The 25,768-nt window shown below is 36.7% G+C and overlaps 1 protein-coding gene across 1 annotated transcript in view; it reads left to right on the top strand.

Annotated features, from left to right (window-relative positions):
- The first annotated feature begins 2,106 nt into the window (after nt 1-2,106).
- The window catches only part of LOC131977437 (ephrin-A2-like), an 84,124-nt gene continuing 60,462 nt past the window's right edge, over nt 2,107-25,768 (top strand). The window contains 2 exon segments of the mRNA XM_059340733.1: nt 2,107-2,491; nt 2,493-2,584. Of these exon segments, the coding sequence (XP_059196716.1) occupies nt 2,420-2,491; nt 2,493-2,584 (164 nt within the window). The 5' untranslated portion in view covers nt 2,107-2,419.

Genomic DNA, 25,768 nt, shown 5'->3' with positions numbered 1-25,768 from the left:
CATTCTGGGCTTTTATTTTGAAGGCCTAGCTCATCACCGTGAGTCCCAACAACAAAATATTAGTATCGTCAGAAAGAAAAGTCTCTGCTGGACGTGATGATGTAGGTTTCTTGTCTCTAGTAAAAGAAATGTGAGAAAGATGTCAGGTTAGAAAACTGTGTTTTTCTGTTTTCCTCTAGAAATGTCTGGTCCCAGTTCTCATTAGTCTCTATGGGACAGTTGGTTGGAGTTGCTGTCACATTCAGGCTCTCTGAGACAAATCTGTACGTCCGACTGATTCCAGAGTAGGATGTCTGCGACCAGGACGAATTTCTCAACAATCTGCCCTAAATATGATTTATGAAGAGTTAAAGTTGTGGGAACCAGCACAGGTTTTTCAGACATTTTCCAGAAATTTCCAGCCTCTCTCCACTCTAGCTGTGATGTCATCCACTCTAATTCTGAACATTCCGTCCAATACACACCCATTATAAACTCTGAAACGCTCCGATAAAAACACAAAACATGAACTCCAATACTGTGAAAACCGTGCTGTCGATCAAAATGTCCTTTTGTCCCAATAAAGTCCCAAGTCTTGTGACCTGTTTAAAGTTTTAATCATCTTTCTACCTCAAAGTTTAACAAATATGTACAGCACCAAAGTGAGGTGTTTCTGAGCTCTTTACGCCCGTTCTTTACTTTGAGTTCCCGTTATTTCCTTTGAGAAATTTATCACATTTTTTGTGATTTTTACAAAAATGGTGGAGCAAATCTCTGACGAAAGACAAAGCACAACATTCCTGATCATTCCACATGATTTCATGTATTATTTGTTGCTCCACAATAAATAGCAAAATTTCTTGTGATGGTGCACATCAACCACCAGTTATTTTTTCTTTTAGACAGAAATCCTTCATTCATCAAAACTCTACACTTTGATCTTTATTCTGTAAGACTTTTACATCGTTCAGAGCTGATTAACAAACAGATTTACAAAACATTTCATTAATATTATCATGCAGAAATTGATTTTTAATAGTCGCTGACATTATTTTTTGTGATTTATGGAGTGAAACTGCTGCCTGGGAGTCCACATACTTATGGCCATGAGAGAGAGAGAGAGAGAGAGAGAGAGAGAGAGAGACACACACACACAGAAAAAGAGAGAGAGAGAGAGAGAGACAGAGAGAGAGACACACACATACAGAGAGAGATGTAGAGAGAGAGAGAGAGAGAGAGGTAGAGAGAGAGATGTATATATATAGAGAGAGAGAGGTAGAGAGAGAGAGAGAGAGGGTAGAGAGAGGAGAGATGTATAGAGAGAGAGAGAGAGAGGTAGAGAGAGAGAGAGAGAGAGGTAGAGAGAGAGAGAGAGAGAGGTAGAGAGAGAGAGAGGTTAGAGAGAGAGAGAGAGAGAGAGAGGTAGAGAGAGAGAGGTAGAGAGAGAGAGAGAGAGGTAGAGAGAGAGAGAGAGGAGAGAGAGAGAGGTAAGAGAGAGAGAGGTAGAGAGAGAGAGAGAGGTAGAGAGAGAGAGAGAGAGAGGTAGAGAGAGAGAGAGGTAGAGAGAGAGAGAGAGAGAGAGAGTAGAGAGAGAGAGGTAGAGAGAGAGAGAGAGAGAGGTAGAGAGAGAGAGAGAGAGAGAGAGAGAGAGAGAGAGAGAGAGAGAGAGAGAGAGAGAGAGAGAGAGGTAGAGAGAGGTAGAGAGAGAGAGAGAGAGAGCTCGGCAGTAGCTCCGCCCCCCCGGGTCGCTCCGGGAGCAGCTTCTCTCTGAGACAAACGCTCCTCCTGCAGCTGCAACAAACTTTCTTCTTCTCTTTGTCTGGTTTCTGGTTTCTGGTCCGGATCAGCTCGGATCAGCTCGGCTCGGCTCGGTTCTTGCAGCGGCGGAGCGAAGACACCGAGACACGGAAAGTTTGAGTCCGGGAGCAGAGAGGAGGAGGACCCGGAGACCTGGTCCTGCTGCGGGTCAGGAACTTCCAGAGCGGCGGGAGGTGAGAGGAGCTGGTCGGGGTCCGGTGCGTGTCCGCCGGTCGGGGAGACACCAGAGACACAGAGAGGACAGGAACCCGGACCGAGAGCTCCGGGACTCTGATCCGGACTCTGCGCGTAAATGCTGGACCGGGTTTAGCAGGACCGCACATGGACGCAGCAGTCCCCTGCGTGCACGCGCTCCTGCCGCGGGTCTGATCCGGTTCTGAGTGAAACCATGAAAGTTTGGGACACTTGGTGCTCCCGGTGGCGGATCAGGATCAGGACCGGAGCGGGTCTCTGCGCCTCACACCAGAAGAAGAACTAACATGGATTATTGTCGCCGCGCCTGCTGGGAAATATTCAACAGAATGAAGCTGCTGATCGGTCACTATTGATTATTGATCCAGAGTGATTGAGTCCACGTCCCCCGCGGGTCTGCACGCGCTCACAGCTGCTCGGAAGAGACGCGATGTTCGGCGGGACGCCGCGCGCCGCGACGCCGCTCATGGCGCGCTGCGGCCGGCCGCCGCTGCTGCTGCTGCCTCGGCCTGCTGCTCCGGACCTGCGCCGCAGTCACCGACGACCGGCTCATCTCAGACCGGTACGCGGTCTACTGGAACAGCTCCAACCCCAGGTAAGACCCGGACCGAGCCGAGCCGGACCACCGGGGCTGCAGGAGGAGGAGGAGGAGGAGGTGAAGGAGGAGGAGGAGGAGGTGGAACAGAAAACAGCGAAATGTTCCTTTAATCGCTAAAACTTTATTTCATCCTGCAGACAAACTGATTATTAAAAAATTAAAAGGTAATTTGCAAAAACTGATTAATAATGATAATAATAAAACTGCTGTTTTATAATTCTAATTCACACACAAATACACTCCTAGGCCTATATAATGATCATATTTTTGTTTTTATATTGTTATTTTTGTTATTGTCATTATAACTTGTTGTTGATGTTATACATATGTTTTTTTCTATTATCAGTTTTTTTTATTACTTTCTTATAACTAACTTATAACTCAAAATGAATAAACCAACAAAAGTCAGATTTTTTACCTCCTTAAAAAATCAGGATTTATAAAAATATATGTATTTTTTAGATGTTTCCTGGATTACATTTAAATAAATAAAAGCATTAAACCAGTAATATGTGCAGCTCTCTGCAGGCTGACCTCAGGTCTGCTTCACGTCTTTAGAAATGTCACTTGATTTAACTTTAATCTGAATTTAAAGACTTTTCTGCAATTTTAGTGTCAAAATTCTGCAAATAGAAAATAATAAAATGTTACATTTAGAACATATTTAAATTGTACAATCAAATAAAAACCAAAAACCTTCTGAACATCTGAAGAATAAAATCTGCTGCAGTGACGATTCGTCTGCAGAACAATGAAACTTATTGTGTCTGATGTTCGATTATAACGCAGATAAAACAGTAAATATTATGTTTATATATATTTACAGCAGCTATATGTGTGCAGAGACACCAACATGTGTTCAGGTGATATTATTATTATAATTTAAATCATAAAATCTAGTTTTTATTCCAGTGACAGGGTGAAACGTGCAGACGGAGGCCGCGACGTGTCGAAACCACACGACAACATGATGATTCAATAAAACACACAATTAACAACATTTTGATTTTATTCAGGTTAATAATTTCATGCAGAATGTGACAAGAAGTTAATTTATGGTTATTTTTAATATTTCTGTCACAAACGGAATAAAATTAATTCGGTAAAATGTGTAAAATGACATCAAATGTTAAAATTTTAACGATAAATGAGTCGCTCAAGTTGTTCGTTAGGTTTTTATTTAATGTTTAATATCTTAATAAAATGAATAAAATTCAACAATCAAACAATTTTCTGACATTTTATAAAATAAATAATTATTAAATTAACATGTGAAATGATTCTTTATCTGCAGAATGAAATTCAGTTTTTGGGACGGAAACAAATTCTCCCGATAAATAAACTGTAAACGGAGTAAATAGAGTTTTTATTTATTAAAACTTTATTTTTGACTGTTTGAAGTCACGCTGTGTTCCACCTGACCCCGCTCCCCCCTACAGTCCAGCTCCTGCTGTGACCTCTGACCTCTCAGGTGTCTTTTCTTCTTCTTCTTCTTCTTCTTCTGTGGTTTTTCTATAATCTGCAGTTTAAAGATGTTCTGACCCAGAATCCTCTGCAGCGTCAGAGGTCTGAATACTGCAAGTATCACAAGTACTCAGCCGCAGTACTGAAAGTACTCAATGTACCAGCTCTCTGTTCTGGCCTCTGATTGGCTCCTATGCCGTCTGAACCGACCAATAGGAGCCTGTGGTGTTTGAGGCTTTATGGTTTTATTTTGAAGGTCTTACAACAGGAAGGAAATAAATCAGAGAAATTAAAGTCAAACAACAAACACATGTTTCCAATATCAGAGTGTGTGTGTGTGTGTGTGTGTGTGTGTGTGGTCCTCCAGATGTGAGTTTACAGCCTCCTGATCGCAGTACTTCTGTAGTATCTCTGTGGGATTTTATGCAACATTCCTGCAGTATTCATGTGATATTTCTATAGTATTTTCAGTTGTATTTTTGCAGTACTGTCTGCATTCCTTTTGTAGTACTCTAGTAATATTTCTCCAGTGGCAGTGACCAATATCCTGCAGTGTTCCTGTGGTATTTTATGCAACATACGTGCAGTACTCTTGTTGTATTCCTGTACTATTTTCAGTTGTATTCCTGCAGTATTTTCTGCAGTACTCTTGCAGTATTTTCTGCAGTACTCCTGTAATATTTCTCCAGTACTTTTGTAGTACTCTAGTAATATTTCTGCAGTGGCAGTGACCAGTATCTAGTAGTACCTGTGTTTCCGTGGTATTTTATGCAAAATTGCTATAGTTTTTTTGTGATATTTCTGTAGTATTATCTGTAGTAATTGTGCAGTATTTTCAGTTGTACTCTTGCAGTATTTTCTGTAGTTCTCTTGCAGTATTTTCAGTTGTACTCTTGCAGTATTTTCAGTTTTACTCTTGCAGTATTTTAGTTGTACTCTTGCAGTATTTTCAGTTTTAGCCTTGCAGTATTTTCTGTAGTTCTCTTGCAGTATTTTCAGTTGTACTCTTGCAGTATTTTCAGTTGTACTCTTGCAGTATTTTCTGCAGTACTCTTGCAGTACTTTCTGTAGTACTCTTGCAGTATTTTCAGTTGTACTCTTGCAGTATTTTCTGCAGTACTCTTGCAGTATTTTCTGCAGTACTCTTGCAGTATTTTCTGTAGTACTCTTGCAGTATTTTCTGCAGTACTCTTGCAGTATTTTCTGTAATATTTCTCCAGTTTCAGTGACCAGTATCCAGCAGTGTTCCTGTGGTATTTTATGCATCAGTCCAGCTGTGTTTTCCGTCACGTTCCTGCAGTATTCTTGTTGTATTTGTGGAAATTACATAACATTTCTGTCTCATTTTCAGTAGTATTTCTGTGATATTTCACGCATTATTCCTTCAGTATTTTCCGTAATTTTCTTGCAGTACTATAATATTTTTGGCGGTATTTTCTGCAGCATTCTTGCAGCGATCTCAAAATATTTCTGCAGTATTTTGTGTTGTAGTATTCCAGTTTAATGTGAAAAATTGAATTATTGGATAAAAGATATTAAACGCTGAGTCGGCAGAAAACTTGTGACATCACAGCTGATTAAACATTAAAATTGTCGACATCACAAATATTGATACAAACTGTAAAAAATGTTATAAAAACTTTATTCCTATCCAGAAAAAAATATTTACAGCGAAAATAAATCAATAAACTTCAATAATCACTACAGTGTGTGTGTGTGTGTGTGTGTGTGTGTGTGTGTGTGTGTGTGTGTGTGTGTGTCTGTGTGTGTCATCATGCCTGCAGCAGAGATTGTTTCATGTTGTCATATTTTAATAAATCAATTACAGAAACAATAATCAGACAAAATGACACTTATAATAATCAATATTTCCATACATTTTGGAGAAATCTTGAATAAAATGTTGAATATTGCTGAATATTCACATCGTTGTCGTCCAGTAAAACTTGTTTATTTATATCAGCACCATAGTATAATGTGTAGTTTTTTATTTTTGAGCTCTGTGACGAAGATTTCACATCATTTTAATAATAATTATTATGATAAAAAACATGTTTTTGACGTGAGAAACATTCAGACGAGACACAAATTGTTTTCTGTGACCTGATGTGACCTCGGCCTGTTTCTAATGTTTCATACTCTGAAATACTCAGAAGTACTCTGATATACTCTGATATACTCTGAAGTACTCTGTGGTTTTATTATTCTGATGCTGTTGATGCTTCAGTCACTTCATACTGACGTTATAACAGTATTTGTAGTATTTGTAGTATTTCTTTGTCGTGTTTCGTTCTCTAACTGTGACGCTTCTGCAGCTTTCTGCTCTCAGGATGATTTACAGTAGAGTCACAGCAGCTTCACAGTGGATTTTACGGCACATTTCTAGTAGATTCACAGTAGATTTATAGTCGATTAACAGTAGATTTATAGTATATTAACAATAGAGTTACAGTAGATTATGTAGTGGATTAACTGTAGATCTATAGTGAATTAATAGACGATTTACAGAAGATATATAGTGGATTTATAGTAGATATTCAGTAGATTTAACTGCACATTTCTAGTGGATTTACAGTAGATATATAGTGGATTTACAGTAGATTAACAATTGATATAAAGTGGATTAATAGTAGATTGATAGTAAATTCACAGAAACTTCACAGTGGATTTTACGGCACATTTCTTGTGGATTCACAGTAGATTTATAGTATATTAACAATAGAGTTACAGTAGATTATGTAGTAGATTAACTGAAGCCAGTGGATTTTACGGCACATTTATAGAATATTTTTCAGTAGGTATATAGTGGATTTATAGTAGATATACAGTAGATTTAACTGCACATTTCTAGTGGATTTACAGTAGATCTATAGTAGATTTATAGTATATTAACAATAGAGTTACAGTAGATTATGTAGTAGATTCACAGGAGATTTATAATGGATTAAGAGTGGATCTATAGTGGAGTTATAGTAGATTTGAAGTCAATGCTTACGGTAGAGTTACAGTAGATTAACAGTAGATATATAGTGGATTTATAGGAGATTAACAGATTTTACGGCACATTTCTAGTAGATTTACAGTAGATATGTAGTGGATTAACAGTAGATTTCAAAGTAGATTAACAGTAGATCCATATAGAACCATATAGTCCATTAACAATAGATTATGTATTGGATTTATAGTAGATTTGAAGTAAAAAAGGCACAGTTTTCGGTAAAAAACTACAAAAGTACATTTTGTCCGCTGGTTGGACAATACGACAAAAATAATGTAACATAACTAATAATAATCTGCTGATGACCTGTTTATGTTTTCATGTTTATTCAGGAGTCTGTGGACACAAAGAGACAAACAATACACTGAAATAAATAACAATCATATAAATAACATGTAGATTCTGATGTGTTTGGTTTATTAATATTATTTATTTCTGTTCATACGTACACATAAACATGTATATTTCCATATTTATATTCCAGCTGCAGCTGATCAATGTGAGAATTATTGAATATATTTTATTAATTCATTTTTTTGGCCCATTTATATGTGTTGAGTCAGGAGATGAAACGTCCTGACATGTGGAGTCTTTTCTTACTTTTCCAGATGAGTCGTTGTGTTTTCTTGGTTATTATTATCATCATAATTATAATTTGTGTTGTTGAGCATATTTTAGTGTTTCATCCAAAGAATCTGAACACTCGAAGAATAAAAATTACAATCAGAACATAAAATCTCAGTCGCTATAGAAACAATACCGAAAAATATACAAACGATAAACATTTTAATAATGTGTTTTCATGATTTATGCAGTATTTTCAGTTGTACTCTTGCAGTATTTTCTTACTTCTCTTGCAGTATTTTCTGCAGTACTCTTGCAGTATTTTCTGCAGTACTCGTGCAGTATTTTCTGCAGTACTCTTGCAGTATTTTCTGTAGTACTCTTGCAGTATTTTCTGTATTACTCGTGCAGTATTTTCTGCAGTACTCTTGCAGTATTTTCTGTATTACTCGTGCAGTATTTTCTGCAGTACTCTTGCAGTATTTTCTGTATTACTCGTGCAGTATTTTCTGCAGTACTCTTGCAGTGTTTTCTGTTGTGCTCCTGCAGTATTTTCTGTAGTACTCTGGAGTATTTTCAGTTGTACTCTTGCAGTATTTTCTGCAGTACTCTTGCAGTATTTTCAGTTGTACTCTTGCAGTATTTTCTGCAGTACTCTTGCAGATTTATATCGTCATAATCTTATTTTATTCTGACTGTGAATGAGACAAAAGAATCCATCACAATGAAACTCACGTTTTCTTCACATCTGCAGATTAATTTGCATTTTCCCAAAAAATCAAAATACTTTAAATATTAAATGTGATTTAGTTTCAGCAGCTGAATGTTGATTTTCTGCTAAACATCGACTATAATAATAATCTCCGTCCTGTTTCTGTTTCTGGTGCTGCGTCTGTCCTCCTCTGACCTCTTTGTCTTCGTCTCGTCACGGTTTCATTTTGCTCCCGCAGCAGAAAATCAAACCTTTTGGCTCATAAACAGGAACGATAAATACAAAGATTGAATCAAATCTTTATATTTTAGTCTGATGCAAAATTTCAAACAGAAATCAGAGATTTTTTTCAGTAAAAATCGCTGCAGTTTGATGATTCATTTCTATTTTATTTTTTTTGTCTCCATTTTCATAAACAATGACACATTTTTGGCTGGTTGTGTTTTTGGGTAAATATCTGCAGATGATTTGTGGCGCTGACGTCCTGGAAACTAAACGCCAACGGTTTGATTCCAGCTGTGACCTCAGAGTGTGTGTGTGTGTGCGTGTTCTTGTACTTCCTACATAGTGAGGACCAGAACACGTTTTTAACCAACAGATTGAGGACATTTTTGCAAAGTGAGGACATTTCAGCCGGTCCTCACTTCTTTAAAGCCTTTTTTTTAGATTTCAGACTTTGCTTTAAGGGTTAAAGGTTACATGATAATGATAATTAACTGAAACTGTATAGTGTGGTTACAAAAGTAACTAAAATTATAGTGAAAATGTCCTTCGTTTTCGTCTTTGTCAACTTTTTTCATACATAATGAAGATGGATCAGACAAAAGAAATAAAGGCAAAATTTACTGTGACCTCTTTTAATCTCCCACCCAACAAATACCCCGTTACAAAAAACTACAACTAACACTAAAACTAAAGCATTTCAAAAAAATAAATACTAAACTAAAACTAGCAAACTCACTCTAAAAACTCATTAAAACTAACTGAATTTGGAAACAAAAATTCACAACAAAATTAAAACTAAAACTAATGAAAAATCCAAAACTATTATAACCTTGATAGGGAATTCACTGTTACAATGAGGGTCCTCACAAAGATAGAAGTACAAGAATGTGTGTGTGTGTGTGTGTGTGTGTGTGTGTGTTTCTTCTGTATCTTCAACATTAAAATGGATTAAATTTACATTATTAAATGGCAGAATAATAACAAAAGCCAAACACGTCCTGATATCTGGACAGAAGGAGAGTCTTTGACCTCTGACCTCCAGAATAATCAACATATTAGAAGCTTCGGTCCTAAGAAGAAAAAGAAGCGATTCATTTGTGCAAATTGTGCGGTTAATAAGTGATTTTTTCTTCAGATTTTGTCTGATTTTCTGGTATTTCTGCCGTGTTTCTGCTGCTGTAGTGTGGAGACTCTCTGCCGGCTGATCTCAGACCTGCTGAGTTTCAGGAAACGACTCGATGAGTCTCAGAGCCAGAAACACAGAAACCTCAAAAATGTTAATTTCATTAAAGTTTCCCCAAAGAGGGAAATGTCCCAGAATGCAACAGAGCGAGAGAGAGAGAGAAGGAGTGAGTCAGACAGACGGGAAACACGAGTTCATCCTGATTTAATCTGATTCTCCTTCTCATTCTCAGTCAGCTGTTTGTGTGTTTCAGATGAGAAACACATTTATAAAAATGTTTTAGTTTGGAAGAAAATCTGAAACCTGAGCTGTAACTGTGGAACTGAGCGCTCAAAGTTCCCACACTGTGTTTGACCCTGAAGTTACACAGGAACATTGTAGTGGTGGAGTGTTACAAAGTACTTCTCAGGAGTAATACTGCACTTTTTTCCCTGCAGCTTTAGGTACTTTTAAGTGTTTTTCCAACTATATATATGGTGTGTTATGTATCACAGTTTTAATAAGAATTGCAATAAAACTTCCCATTGAAATGAATAGGAAATCCTTGTGACCAGAGCTCAGAAACACCTCACTTTGGGACTGTGCCAATTCGCTATACTTTAACGTAGAAAAATTCTTAAAAGTTTAAACAGGTCATGAGACTTGGGACTTTATTTTGCCAAATGGACATTTTGATCGCTTGCATGGTTTTCACGATATCGCAGTTTACGTTTTGTGCTATTTTCAGATTTTTTCAGAGTTTATAATGGGTGTGTATTGGACGGAATGTTCAGAGTTAGAGTGGATGACATCACAGAGTGGAGAGAGGCTGGGACATTTTCAGATTTTTCCCCCCTGAAAAGCCTGTGTTTGTTCTCACAACTTTTACTCTTAAATATATATATAAATAATTTTTAGGTCAAATTGTAGAGAAATTTGTGCTCTTCGCAGACATCCTGCTCTGGAATCAGTCGGACGTACAGATTTGTCTCAGAGAGCCTGAATGTGACAGCAACTCCAACCAATAATTGTCCCATAGAGACTAATGAGAACTGAGACCAGACATTTCTAGAAGAAAACACAAAAACACAGTTTTCTAACCTGACATCTTTCTCACATTTGTTTTCACTACAGACATGAAACCTACACCATCACGTCCAGCAGAGACTTTTCTTTCTGATGATACTAATATTTTTGTTGTTAGGACTCACGGTGATGAGCCAGGCCTTCAAAATAAAAGCCCAGGATGGTATCTGTGTAAACAGGAATTTTTGGATGGAAGCAACGAGCAGTTAACAGAATAAAAGCCTGAGAGGTAACCAAGGACAAGGAAAAGTTTTTTCAAAATTGAAGCTCCACAAAGTAACTTTATCTTAACAGGAAGTTATTTTCTAGTTTATGATATGTTTGAGTTTGAGAGGTGTGATCTCCATTAAATGACCTTTCTCAGCCTCCCCTCTGCCCCCTCATCACTATCGCAGGCCTTCAAAATAAAAGCCCACAATGGTATCTTTGTTTTAAGGAATCTTGGGACGTTTTTATTTTTATTTTTTAGAAACAACTACTTTGTGACACTCGTTGAGAAGTAACGAGTAGTTCAGTAGAATAAAAGCCAGAGAGGAAACCCAGGACAAAGCTAAGTTCTCAGCAAACTCTTTGATTTGCATTAAAACATTTTTAATCACAATTTATTTTTAGCTTGCAATAAACATTTTTTTTGATTACATTGTAGAAAGTTTCGCTCTCAAACTTCCTCAGATACGACTCACAGGAGCATTTCCTAAAACAACGGCTCATTTTTCATCTTTTTTGTTGTTATTTTTGTAATTCGACATATTTTTGGTCATTTTACGTGTCTTTTTGGTATTTTTTTTTTTCATCTTTTTTAGTCATTTTTTAAAGTCATTTTTAAAATTAATTTTACGGCTTTCCTTTTTTACGTGTCCTGGTGTTTTTCAAAGTAAAAGCCCCCCCAAAAGTGACTGTATCTTGACAGAAAGTTCAGGATGTGGCTGTGTTGAAAAACTTCAAACTGTCAAAAAATCCACAGGAATTTTCTCGTTAATCTTTAACCTGCTGAACTGACTGACAGCTGTCTGTCTGTCTGTCTGTCTGTCTGCCTGTCTGTCTGTCTGTCTGTCTGTCTGTCTGTCTGCCTGTCTGTCTCTCTGCGCTGTTGGAGGAGAAAATGGCGGTGAAGGTTTTTTGTAGCGAGCAGAGACACTCAGCTGCAGCCGCCATTTTGTTCTGCCTCTTAACTCCGAGGTCAGCCCCGTCACCCCGAGCGGACAGGAAGACATGGACGATTATTATTTGTTTCACAATAAAACAGCAAAACACTTAGTTTTCAGTTATTCTGATTATTATTTATTAGTTATTAATTTTTCATTCTCACTCTTTTTTCCTCTGGAGTCTGAATCAGCTGATCACACAGAGAAGATGATGATTTTAATGTTTCTCACTTTTTATTATTATTCTGACACATTAAATCGTCTTTATTCAGAAACTCAAGATTCATATCGGGCAGAAAAATGTATCCGAGATTTATCAAAATCATAATTTGTTAAAAACAAATTTGTTGGAAAATCTGTTCCAGAGTTTTAAGAGTTTGTTGCTCTTTGAAGCAGTTTACCTGCATTATTATTCTGTTGAATCATCATTATATTAGTGTGACAACATGGTCCTAAAATGACAATAATATCATTTATTTATGGGACAAAATATTGTCCGGCTGAAGAAGTTTAATGAGTGAACACAGGAAGTGATGTCAGAGAAATAATGAAACTTGAGACGCAGTTTAAACGCTTTATTAATCACCTGATTAATGTTTAATATATGATTATATTACATAATATATGACGTGATTTATGTTTTCTGTAATTCGACACTGACGGACTAACGAACTTTAAAGATAATCAGAACTTTTTTAAGTATTAAAACATAAATCCTGCAGGATTAAAGTTTATTTATGAAATGTGAAGCTGTTCTGTTGAGACTTACAACTTCTATATATAAATAAATGAACAATAATATTTCTATTGGTGAACAGAAGCCTGATTCTAATTATATGAAGTAACTTTTCTGTCTTTAATATTTAATCAAACAAAAGATTTTAAAGTGAAGCTTTAAAAAATTCTTATTGAAAGTACAGCTCTGAATCCCAAAAAGTTTCTCCATTGTATAAAACGTAAATCAAAACAGACTTTATATTTACAACAACAGGTTTATCAGTTGAATTAGAATTTATGTCAAAAGATTAAAAAATGATCACTAATTTGTTTTCATTTATTTTATTCTATTGTAAGTTCTCAGCAAACTCTTTGATTTGCATTAAAACATTTTTAATCACAATTTATTTTTTAGCTTGCAATAAGCATTCTTTTTGATGACAGTGTAGAAAGTTTCGCTCTCAAACTTCCTCAGATACGACTAGAAAAAGAAATGACTAAAAGAAATGACTAAAAAAAAATGTAAAAAATACCAAAAAGACACGTAAAATGACCAAAAAGATGTCAAATTACAAAAATGACTAAAAAAAAGATGGGAAAATGACCCGTTGTTTTATTTTACGTGTCTTTTTTGTGCGTACAATGAAGAAAATGGGTTGCTTTAATTTAAACAGCGCCCCCTACAGGCTGCAGGAGATCAACACATCCTCAGACATAAGTCCAGATCATGAAAAGGCCATGAAAGTTTTGTTATGATTACGCTAAAAAAAACATTTAGAGCTTTTAGTTTAGAGCTGAAAACTTCTTGGTTACACGTTATATACATTGGTTTAAAAAGTAAAATAAATGGGCTGTGCCAATTCGCTATACTTTAATGTAGAAAAATTCTTAAAAGTTTAAACTGGTCACCGGACTTGAGACTTTATTGGGCCAAACGGACATTTTGATCACTTGCATGGTTTTCACAATATTGCAGTTTACGTTTTGTGCTATTTTCAGATTTTTTCAGAGTTTATAATGGGTGTGTATTGGACGGAATGTTCGGAGTTAGAGTGGATGACATCACAGCTAGAGTGGAGAGAGGCTGGGACATTTTCTGATTTTTTTTCCTGAAAAGCCTGTGTTTGTTCGCACAACTTTCACTCTTCATAAATCATTTTAGGTCAGATTGTAGAAAAATTTGTGCTCTTCGCAGACATCCTACTCTGGAGTCAGTCAGACGTACAGATTTGTCTCAGTGAGCCTGAATGTGACAGAAACTCCAACTGTGCCGAAAATTGTATTTTGGCATCTGCATTGCGCGTAACCTGTAATCTGAAGGTCTGAAGTCGTTTTATTTGTGAGTACATTGAAGAAAATGGGTTGCTTTTATTTAGACAGCGCGCCCTACAGGCTGCAGGAGATCAACACGTCCTCAGACATAAACGCAGTTCAGATCACGAAAGCAAGTTAAGAGCTGAAAACTTCTTGGTTACACGTTATATAAGATTATTTAAAAAGTAACATAAATGCTGAAAACGGGACGAGAGCATCCGTCTCCTGAGTGAAAGCCCTGGTTCGTTTGAACCTGCAGCTGTGACGTTTGTGTGTGTGTGTGTGTGTGACGTGTGTGTGTGTGTGTGTCTGTGTGTGTGTGTGTGTGTGTGTGTGTGTGTGTGTTTGTGTGTGTGTGTGTGTGTGTCTGTGTGTGTGTGTGTGTCATCAGCTGATCTTCAGATCGGTGACTGATCACATGATGCTGCTCAGCGTCTGATTGGCTGTTTGATTCTCTGTACACTGAACAAATTCACTGTTATTAGAGTTCCTGGAAGCTTCAACTCTCCTCCTCCTCCTCCCCCTTCTCCTCCTCCTCCTCCTCCTCTCTCCTCCTCCTCTATTTTATTATTTGTTGGTATTTTGGACCAATGAGGCGTCAGCGTCTCCTCCAGCAGCAGCAGAGTCTCCGTCAGTTATTTTTATATTCTCTCCTCCTCGTGTCTCAGCACTTCATCATGCTTTCTGCTCCCCGCTCATGCATTTTAATGTCTGACCCACATTCATCTGCACACACACACACACACACACACACACACACACACACACACACACACACACACACACACACACACACCAGGGAAACTTTGAAGTCCTGGCTGCAGCTCAGTGAGGAGGAGGAGGAGGGTGAAGAGCTGCAACCTTTCACTTCAGTTCTGATGAAATTCCGACAGAGAGAGCAGGTCAGATCAGGAGAGCTCCGCTGCAGAAACATCGTAGTTTATTTCACATTTCTGCACAAAGAAAACATCCAGCTGGTTAGCCTAGCTTAGCACAAAGACTGGAAGCGGAGGGAAACTGTTAGCCTGCTTCCAACAACTCCAAGTCTTAACGTGTTAACCCTTAACTTGTTATTTTATTCTACCACTTAAAACACGTTCACCATTCTGTGTTAATAGCATGTTTTTCAGCACAACCTCACCTATATGACCTGATTATTAATATTTTTTAACTCCATGTGTTTCAGTGCAATATATAGAATATTAATTTATAAACGGCATGACTTCAGTTTTCCAGCAATTAGAACAACTAAATGAATCACAGGAAGCTTCAGAAAGTTAAACAGCAGCATCATCTGCATACAGGTGGACATTTGTCACAGCAATATATAGAATATATATACGTAAATCTATATAAATCTATAAAATCTATATAAATCTATAAGTCATGCAGCTCTATGGAATCAGCACAACCATAGCTAGAACTGGGAACAACTCAAACATGTCTTGGTGCAAAAATAACACAGTTAGAATGACATTTTTGTTACCAGTATAGTAAAAAAACACATTCTACATAATGAAGTGTTTCTGTATCTTGTCCTCTCCCCTCTGCTCTGTGTAAACAGCTTCACAGTGTCTCTGACGAGAAACTGTTTCAGGTTTTAGCTGGTTGTTGGACGCATTTTAAGCTTCTGTTACTGCAAAAAAAGCAATAATCTAACCAAGAATATTTCTTTATCTATAGTCAAAATATCTGATTACACGTCGTATTTTATTGTTCCACTGGTAGATTGATTTTACTTGCCTCATATTCATTGACTTTGAAGTGGCATTTTATTCTCGTGGTTACTTCTAATGACAGAAACGTTCGGGAAACGTGATTCATTTAGAGATAATTTGTGGTTTTACACTGTGTGTGTGTGTGTGTGTGTGTGTGTGGTCTGATCGTAGTAGTTCTGTAGTATTTCTGTGGTATTTTATGCAACATTCCTGCAGTACTCTTGTGAAATTTCTGTGGTATTTTCAGTCCTGGTCTGTTTGAACCTGCAGCTGTTACGTGTGTGTGTGTGTGTGTGTGTGTGAGAGACTTGTGATGCAATATCCTGCTGTGTCATCTGCACTTCACTCATTAAACCCTTTATTTTTATTTATTATATTTTCATCTATTCGATGCTCTTTTGTTATTTCATGTTATTGTTGTTATTGTTATCTTATACTGTGATTGTTTATGTAATTGATTTTGTAACTTTGGAGCAATCTGGAACCAGAATTTCCTTCGGGATTAATAAAGTTCTATCAAATCTTATTTTATCATTTATACACAGGCTGTCCATAAAGTCTCTTTACTACTTAAAAACTTTATTACAAAAGCAAATTAACAGACAAATATGTGGAAATTATTACTGAGTGAGGAGTAGATATTGAAGTTTTTTTGCCTCATTTAATACACCTCGAAGCACGAAGCACGTCAAGACGGGACTGGATTTCTCGCCACATTGGCTGCAGCAGAGCCTCGTCAGTCAGAGATTTTTAGCTGTCGGTCAGGTTTAACATTTATCTTTAACATAACCCCACAGAAATATATATATTTTGTTTCAATAAACCCTGATACACATTGTGCCTTCTCTTTTGATAGGGGTTAATTACCACGACCTGTTTCAACAACACCTGAAATACACAAATGCAACCAAAGTGGACGGGTCGAACAAACCCAGGACTTTCACCAGGACACGTTAAAAAAAGAAAAGACGAAAATTAATTTAAAAAAAAAGACCAAAAAGATGTCGAATTACATGACCTGTTGTTTTAGGAAAAAACAACAGGAACATTTCCTAAAACAACGGGTCATTTTCCATCTTTTTTTAAAATCATTTTTGTAATTCGACATCTTTTTTGGTCATTTTACGTGTCTTTTTGGTATTTTTTTACATCTGTTTTAGTCATTTTTTTCTAGTCGTATCTGAGGAAGTTTGAGAGCGAAACTTTCTACACTGTAATCAAAAAGAATGTTTATTGCAAGCTAAAAATAAATTGTGATTAAAAATGTTTTAATGCAAATCAAAGAGTTTGCTGAGAACTTAGATTTGCAAAAAAGACTATTCAACCCCGATTCCAAAGAAGTTGGGACGCTGTCATAAATAAAACAGAATGTGATCATTTTTTAATCTTTTGACATAAATAAAAATATGAAGTCTGTTTTGATTTACGTTTTATACAATGGAGAAACTTATTGGGATTCAGAGCTGGACTATATATATATATAAATATATATACACACAGGTGCATCTCAATAAATCAGAATATCATAGAAAAGTTTATTTATGTCAGTAATTCAATTCAAAAAGTGGAAATAACATATTTTATAGATCCATTACACACAGAATGAAACATTCCGTGTCTTAACTCATTTAATTTCTTCTAATTATAATGGTTATGGCTTACATTTAATGAAGACCTAAAATTCACTGTCTCAAAAAGATTTTAATATTACAAAAGACCAATTTTAAAAAGTATGTTTAATATGTAAATGTTGGCCTCTGAAAAGTATGTCCATCTATATGACTCAATACTTGGTTGGAGCTGTTTGATTTGAACTACTGGAAATAAACTTTTACATCATATTCTAATGTATTTAGATGCTCCTGCATATATATTTAAACATATCTAACTGTGAGGTGAGAGAGTCGGTGGCTGCAGGTCGTTTGTATGATTCTCAGAAACATTTGAGACGTGATTATAGTTTCTGCTTTGTGTTTATTAAATCTCACTTTGTTTAACAGCTTTAAAAAAACAATAACAGCTCAATATGAGTAAATATATATGTATTTGTCATAATAATGTGCTGTAGTGTTTGACATGTTTCGCTGACAGGAAACAAGATTAATTCAAGAAAATACAGCAACACACTTCATCACCGTGTATGTGTGTGTGTGTGTGTATGTGTTCTTGTACTTCCTACATAGTGAGGACCGGAACACGTTTTTAACCAACAGAGTGAGGACATTTTTGCAAAGTGAGGACATTTCGGCCGGTCCTCACTTCTTTAAAGGCTTTTTTGAGAGTTCAGACTTTATTCTAGGGTTAAAGATTACAGTTAGGTTCATGTTAGGTCTAGGGTAAGGGGCTAGGGAACCAAGGTTATTATAGTTAACGAAAACGAAACGAAATAAGGAAAACTAGAATTGAAAAAAACATTTTCTTTAGCTGAAATAAAAATAAAAATGAGACTTTAAAAAAAAAAGATAATTAACTGAAACTGTATTGTGTGGTTCCAAAACTAACGAAAATTATAGTGAAAGTGTCCTTCGTTTTCCTCTTTGTCAATTTTTTTCATACATAATGAAGATGGATCAGACAAAGGAAATAAAGGCAAAATTTACTGTGACCTCTTTTAATCTCCCACCCAACAAATACCCCATTACAAAAAACTAAAACTAACAATAACTAAACTAAAACTAAAGCATTTAAAAAAATAAATACTAAACTAAAACTAGCAAACTCACTATAAAAACTAATTAAAACTAAGTGGATTTGAAAACAAATGAAAAATCCAAAACTATTCTAACCTTGCAATGAGGGTCCTCACAAGTACAAGTGTGTGTGTGTGTGTGTGTGTGTGTGTGTAATAAGTGTGGAAGTTATTTACTGACTTCACTAAAACATTTTCGGCTGCAATTATCATATTTCTCCTCATCGTATCTGCTCCTCATATTATTTTATATTTATTTATGATATAATTATTATTATTATCCCTCTGTCTTCTGTCCTTTTTGGAGAGAAAAACAACAACTTATGACACGTAAAATAACGTAAAGTTAAACATTTGATCTTAAGTTTGGTCTCCTGATGGAAAATATTAACAAATAATAATAATAATAAAACGTCTTTAACAGAGTTTAAGTCAGTAATAAAATCTGTTAATTCTGAAGTCGACGACTCCTGAAATCTGTTTAATTTCTTCTCTGATTTCACAGAAATTATTGTTTCTGATTTATTAAATCCTGTCTGATTTATCATTCTCAGCTGTTTCTAGCTTAATTTGCAAATTTTTAAAAATATTTTCATAAATCGTGTTTTTCCCAGATAATATCAACCAAACTGCTGTTCGCTGACTTTTTCGTAATTTTTGAAAATAAAATATAAAGCGTTAATAAAAACATATAAATATTATCTGTGAGTGAAAAAGAATCTGCGTCTCATTTCACACATCTGCATTATGATGAATATAATTATTTCACCTCCTCTGTTAAAGTACTTATTCTAATAAAACATTTTATTATCAGATTTATTGTCGGTCATGTATTATTGCTGCAGGATATTGGAAACTCATGTTGCTGCAATATTTTTTTTTCTGCAGCATAAAAAAAGCCGACAGGAGTTTTATCGTCTGGACGTCCTGCAGAGTTTCTGTTAAAACATTTTCCACCTCAGACGACTGAGACCTGCACACAATGTCATTCATATTCCAATAAATGATTCAAATCCAGTAACAAAAACTAAATACTTTCAATAAATGTAATTAATCTGAGTGAATCTGAGTCTTATATTTCCATGTTCTGACTGTTTCTGCTGCCGTTGTGCTGCAGCTTCACTCGTTGTTGCACTTTAAATATAAAAATTGTTTTCTGAAAAATGACCTGGTTAGATTTTTACAGCAAATAAATAAAAACAAAGCGAACGCCTCCAATCAGACCATCTTCTGTCTCTGTGTTAACTAACAGAAAGATAGATTGATTCATAGATCGGCCCGTGATTTTAATCTGCTCCTGAATGTAACGTATGATATGTGAAATTATAAAACGAAGTGAAATAAAATCCCACAAACAGAAATTTTATTACACTTTCTCCAGATTTCTCTGTGGATTATAAATGTACCTTCTTATTTTTACCTGAGCTGAGTGAACATCTGTCCAGGTGACCTCACTCAGAGAATCAATGATTGAATCTGTCTAATGTTCCAGTTCTCTGTTTGTCTGAAGAACAGGAAACGTTCTGTGTGTCTGTGATTGGTTGAACCCTCGTTAACTCTCAGAGTTAATAACCAGCATGGAACCACTCGTCCTGTATGATGTTGTGATGTCATAACCTACAGGACGCCATGTGGCGATGTGAACCTGTAACATGTTACATCATGTTATGACATCATGTTGTGACATCATTTTGTGACCTCATTTTGTGAGGTCACGACATGACATCATGTTGTGACATGACATCATGTAGTGACATCATGTTGTGACATCATGTTGTGACGTCATTTTGTGAGGTCACAACATGACATCATGTTGTGACATGACATCATGTTGTGACGTCATTTTGTGAGGTCACAGCATGACATCATGTTGTGACATGACATCAATTTGTGACATCATGTTGTGACATGACATCAATTTGTGACATCATGTTGTGACATCATGTTGTGACGTCATTTTGTGACGTCATTTTGTGACATCATGTTGTGACGTCATTTTGTTGTGACATGACATCATGTTGTGACATCGTGTTGTGACATCGTGTTGTGACATCATTTTGTGACGTCACATCATGTTCTGACATCATGTTCTGACATCCTGTTGTGAGGTCACGACATGACATCATGTTGTGAGGTCACGACATGACATCATGTTGTGAGGTCATTTTGTGACATCATGTTGTGACGTCATTTTGTGAGGTCACGACATGACATCATGTTGTGAGGTCACGACATGACATCATGTTGTGACATCATGTTGTGAGGTCACGACATGACATCATGTTGTGAGGTCACGACATGACATCATGTTGTGACATCATGTTGTGAGGTCACGACATGACATCATGTTGTGAGGTCACGACATGACATCATGTTGTGAGGTCACGACATGACATCATGTTGTGAGGTCATGACATGACATAATTTTGTGAGGTCACGACATGACATGTTGTGACATGGTGTGACATCATGTTGTGACGTCATTTTGTTGTGACATGACATCATGTTGTGACATCGTGTTGTGACATCGTGTTGTGACATCATTTTGTGACGTCACATCATGTTCTGACATCATGTTCTGACATCCTGTTGTGAGGTCACGACATGACATCATGTTGTGAGGTCACGACATGACATCATGTTGTGAGGTCATTTTGTGACATCATGTTGTGACGTCATTTTGTGAGGTCACGACATGACATCATGTTGTGAGGTCACGACATGACATCATGTTGTGACATCATGTTGTGAGGTCACGACATGACATCATGTTGTGAGGTCACGACATGACATCATGTTGTGACATCATGTTGTGAGGTCACGACATGACATCATGTTGTGAGGTCACGACATGACATCATGTTGTGAGGTCATGACATGACATAATTTTGTGAGGTCACGACATGACATGTTGTGACATGGTGTGACATCATGTTGTGAGGTCATGACATGACATCATGTTGTGACATGACATAATTTTGTGAGGTCACGACATGACGTCATTTTGTGACATGACGTCATTTTGTGATATGACGTCATTTTGTGATATGACATCATGTTGTGACATGACATCATGTTGTGACATGACATCATGTGGTGACATCATGTTGTGACATCACCACAGTGTAACGTGATGCGGTGGCGTCCATCCGTCCGTTGGTCTCTGCTTGTTGACTCAGTCTGTCCTCTGATTGGTCGATGGGTAGCTGAGGGACCTGGAGGTCCATTACCACTCAGAGCAGATGGTGACCTTTGACCCTGCAGACGGGATACATTACCTCTGAGATCTCTGAGCCCTGAGTGCAGGCTGTCAGGCTGTCAGTCAAACCTCAAGGTTTATTTTCACATCTGTTTTCTGACTTCAGCTCTTTGTGAAGTTAAATAAGGCTGAAAAAGAGAATCATAATATTCACATAATAATGTGTTTCTGCTGTTTTTGTTTGTAAATTGTTGTTAGTTACACTTTTCTGTCGATGACGGAGAATCATTATATCTGGGAATCAGACTTTACTTTCAACACAAAGAACGAAAGAAAAACATCTGGAGTCTCCTGGTTCGTCTGAGACATTTAAAAATATCTTTGTTTCATAGACAGTTTGACTTTTTCTTCTGTTTACTCCCCGCTGTCTCTCTGCTGCTTTGTATTGATCAGGTGTGTGATCACACAAATAAACCGCAGATTGTTTCTCTTTGTCTGCTTTATCTGCGAGTTCCTGACTGAATATGTTGAATATAATTTACCAAATTGTTGTAATTATAATTTTTAAGAGTTGTTCAGTTGGTTGTGGAAGTTCATAACAACATAATAAATCAATCTGGTATATATTTTTGTTATATTGTTATCTCTTTTATTTATTTAAATGTGTTTGCATTTAAAGTTTATATTTTTTTCTTAATTTGTTTATTGCATTTTTAACATTTTAAAATGATTTTTTATTGTTGAATTATACTGAAAGTTCAAGAAAACCCACAGATAAAAAAACATAAAAAATCAATAAACGCCTGATGTTTCCAGTAATTGATTTAAAAAAAAAAGAGATATTATTTATGAGGTGAAAAACAGTCAGATAGGCAGAGATAAGCTCCGCCCACAGTGTGTGTCATTCAGGTGTCCTGTCAGCTGTTCTGTGTGTGTGTGTGTGTGTGTGTGTGTGTGTGTGTGTGTGTTAAACAGGATTACTCAGGTGTCCCTCTAACAGGATTACAGGGACCTCCTGAGTTCACTGTCGGCGTGTGAATCTCAGTTATCGACCGCTGAAAACAAAACGCACACACACGCTCCTCGCCGCGTCCCCTGGCTCCTGATTGGCCGTCCTGCAGGGGGGAGGAGCCTGCAGGGCTGCAGGTTCAGGTCCCGCCGGTCTCGACCCGATCAGCTCCTGACGGGACGCTTCCCGCCCGCAGGACTCAAACCTGCCGCCGCCGCTTCTTCTTTCTTCTTCTCTGCTTCCTGAGACTCGTCCTGCAGCTACGACCAGCTGGCCAGAGATTTATTTATTTATTTATTTATCGTTTATAAAAAAAAGAATTCAGCATTTTATCCCGCTGAGATCTGAGAAATAATTCAATCTGCAATTTAAAAATATTCATAGGAAGACATTTGTTCTTTCTGCCAGTCAAACAAAATAAAATAAATAAATAAATAAATATGCAGAATATTTTTTTTTATAGGAAATACATTTTAATATAAAACTTTCACGTAAATAAAGATTTATTTAAACGACAGAAATGTCTACAGAAATATTTCATCATATTCGCTCAGCAAAATAAATAAATCTGCATTTCTTTATTTCATGGAAGACGTTTGTTCTGGAACAGTCAAATAACAATATAATAAAATAAATAAAATAATTAAAACAGACATTATTTTAAGATGCACAATGTGTTTTTAGGAAAAAAAAAATTAAACTGAAATATTTAATCGTATAAAAAAATGTTTTCTGATCCGCAAAATAATTTAATCTGCATTTTTTAAAAATAAAATAATTAAATGAATTAATTCAAACATTATTTAAAGATGCAGAATGTTTTGAAGAAGAAGAAGATATTTTTTAATACAAAACTTTATTTTTGTCAAGAGTCTCTGAAAGACTCGAACTGAGATGTTTAACAATTTTATAATAAATACACAGTTATAAAACCGAAACATTTCTGCAGGATCGGACAGTCCTGCTTTCTATTCTCTGGTCTCTGGTCTCTAGTCTCTGGTCTCTGGTCTCTAGTCTCTGGTCTCTGGTCTCTAGTCTCTGGTCTCTAGTCTCTAGTCTCTGGTCTCTGGTCTCTGCAGGATCGTCCTGGTTCTCCTCCAGACGAGTCTCAGACCTGAAACCTGATCCCAACAGGTTCCAAGTGTTCCAGACTGTTCTCCATCTGTCTGCAGCTCTCTGAGGACGTGAATAATAATAAATAAAATAAAAAGGTAAATCTCAGCTCAGAATCCCACAGTGGGATTTTTCCTGCCGAGCTGAAAAAAAAAAAAAAATTGGCTTCTCTTGTATATTTTCAGTATAATAAAATGTATTTAAAAAAAGAAAAGAAATATATATATGAATAAGATACATAAAAAATCAATATATAAATATAATAAGTACTATAAATGTCATATATAAATTGAATTATGAGATCAGAGCATTAAATAACAGAATCCTGATTATTGTCGGTTTCTTATATAAATCTGGATTTATTTCCAGAGTTTCCTGTCGAGCTGCAGAGAATAAATTAAACTCCAGCACCGACATGTCGACACGCTGCACTTTTTATTTTGGTTTATTTTTCCTGAATCTGGGTTTGACATTGATGTGAAGGTGGATTTTAATGAGGAGCGTTTGAATTCTGCCTGGTGACAGCGCAGCGGGGCGGGTGGAGGGGGGGTGGGGGGGTCGGGCTCTGTTTGAAGCCTCTTCATGCCCCCCCAACCCCCCCCCCCCCCCCCCCCCCCCCTCCACCCTCCACCCTCCACCGCCCCTGAAGGTTAATTAAAGTCCTCCGAGCTGATCTGAGGCCAGTCTGCAGACCTCTTCTTCTTCTTCATGTGTTTTTATGGAACAGGTGTAGAAACAGCAGCAGCTTCTGGAGCTGCAGGTTCTTATTTCATTTTATTTAAACCCTCTGAGATGTAAGTTTTCTTAAAAAGATCGCTACAAATACACCGTTTATCGTAGAATGAAACTATAAAAACAGGCTTTATCGTTAGGGTTTGAACTTTCCTACAGTCCTTGAACGGATCATCAGTTATGGACGTTTCGGTTATAAGAAGTGACCAAAACTTGTGTTAAATGTTGATATTTTTGTCAGAATCTCTTTATTCCCCGTGTCATTTACACAGAGCAGAGAGGAGAGGACAGGAGAGGCTGTTTACACAGAGCAGAGAGGAGAGGACAGGAGAGGCTGTTTACACAGAGCTGAGAGGAGAGGACAGGACAGGAGAGGCTGGAAACATGACAATACTTCAATATGTACAATATGTGGGGAAAACTTGTTTTTTTTTTACAACTTTCTTGACACTTGTGGGCACTTGGAGAAGTGTTTATATATGGATTCCATTTTATTCCAGCTTTTAAATAATAATGTAGAGGAATTGAACTATTTTTTCTGATTAGTTTCATTCTAACTGTGTTATTCTGCACAAAGACATGTTTGAGTTGCTGTGATTATGCTGATTCAATAGAGCTGCAGGACTTATAGATTTATAGAGATTTCATATATTGCAGTGAAACACAAGGACACAGAGTGGAGAATGTAGAAAGAGAAAAAAAAAAGCCCTGAAACGTGTTGTTGGGGTTCAGAGAGTTAATATCTTGGTATCAGGTAACTTCTCCTTCGACCGATCAGCTTCTGATCAGTTTGTCTGACTGTCTGTTGAAGAACCTCTCATGGTCAGTGACTGATTATTATTAATATTGGTGTTAAAGTCAGAAAACAGCCCAGTCAGCAGCTAGAAATGTTGGCGTTGATCGTACCTGGATACTTTCCTCATTTGTTTATTTATAGCTGCACACAGTGTCGCTGTCAGACGGGTGGAGAACATTTAACCCATTACTGAAGCAGGAGACGATGTTGGAGGGTTTGTGTCCCGTTATAAGAAGTTACATGAGGAATACTTGTTTTTTTAACCGTAACCCTTTATGTTTACCTACTTAAACTGGTGGGTTTGGTGCCAAACATTAATCAAAGTTTAAAGGTTAATATCCAACATATTTTTGGTTAAAAATGTAGATATTTAACATGATCTGTGGTTTGCAGAAACCAAATGACGTCATGTCTGCATTAATAATTTGACCTGGAGGTGCACACAGCTCAGTGAGTTTCATCACCTTCTGCAGGAACTGTGTCTGGATGACTGCTGCTACAGCACTAATGCAGCCAGAATAAAGTTATTTATCCTTGA

Source organism: Centropristis striata, chromosome 9 (assembly GCF_030273125.1).
Source record: "Centropristis striata isolate RG_2023a ecotype Rhode Island chromosome 9, C.striata_1.0, whole genome shotgun sequence".
Taxonomy (NCBI): Eukaryota; Metazoa; Chordata; class Actinopteri; order Perciformes; family Serranidae; genus Centropristis; species Centropristis striata.
Note: the sequence above shows the minus strand (reverse complement) of the source record. Positions and strands in the feature narration are given on the sequence as shown.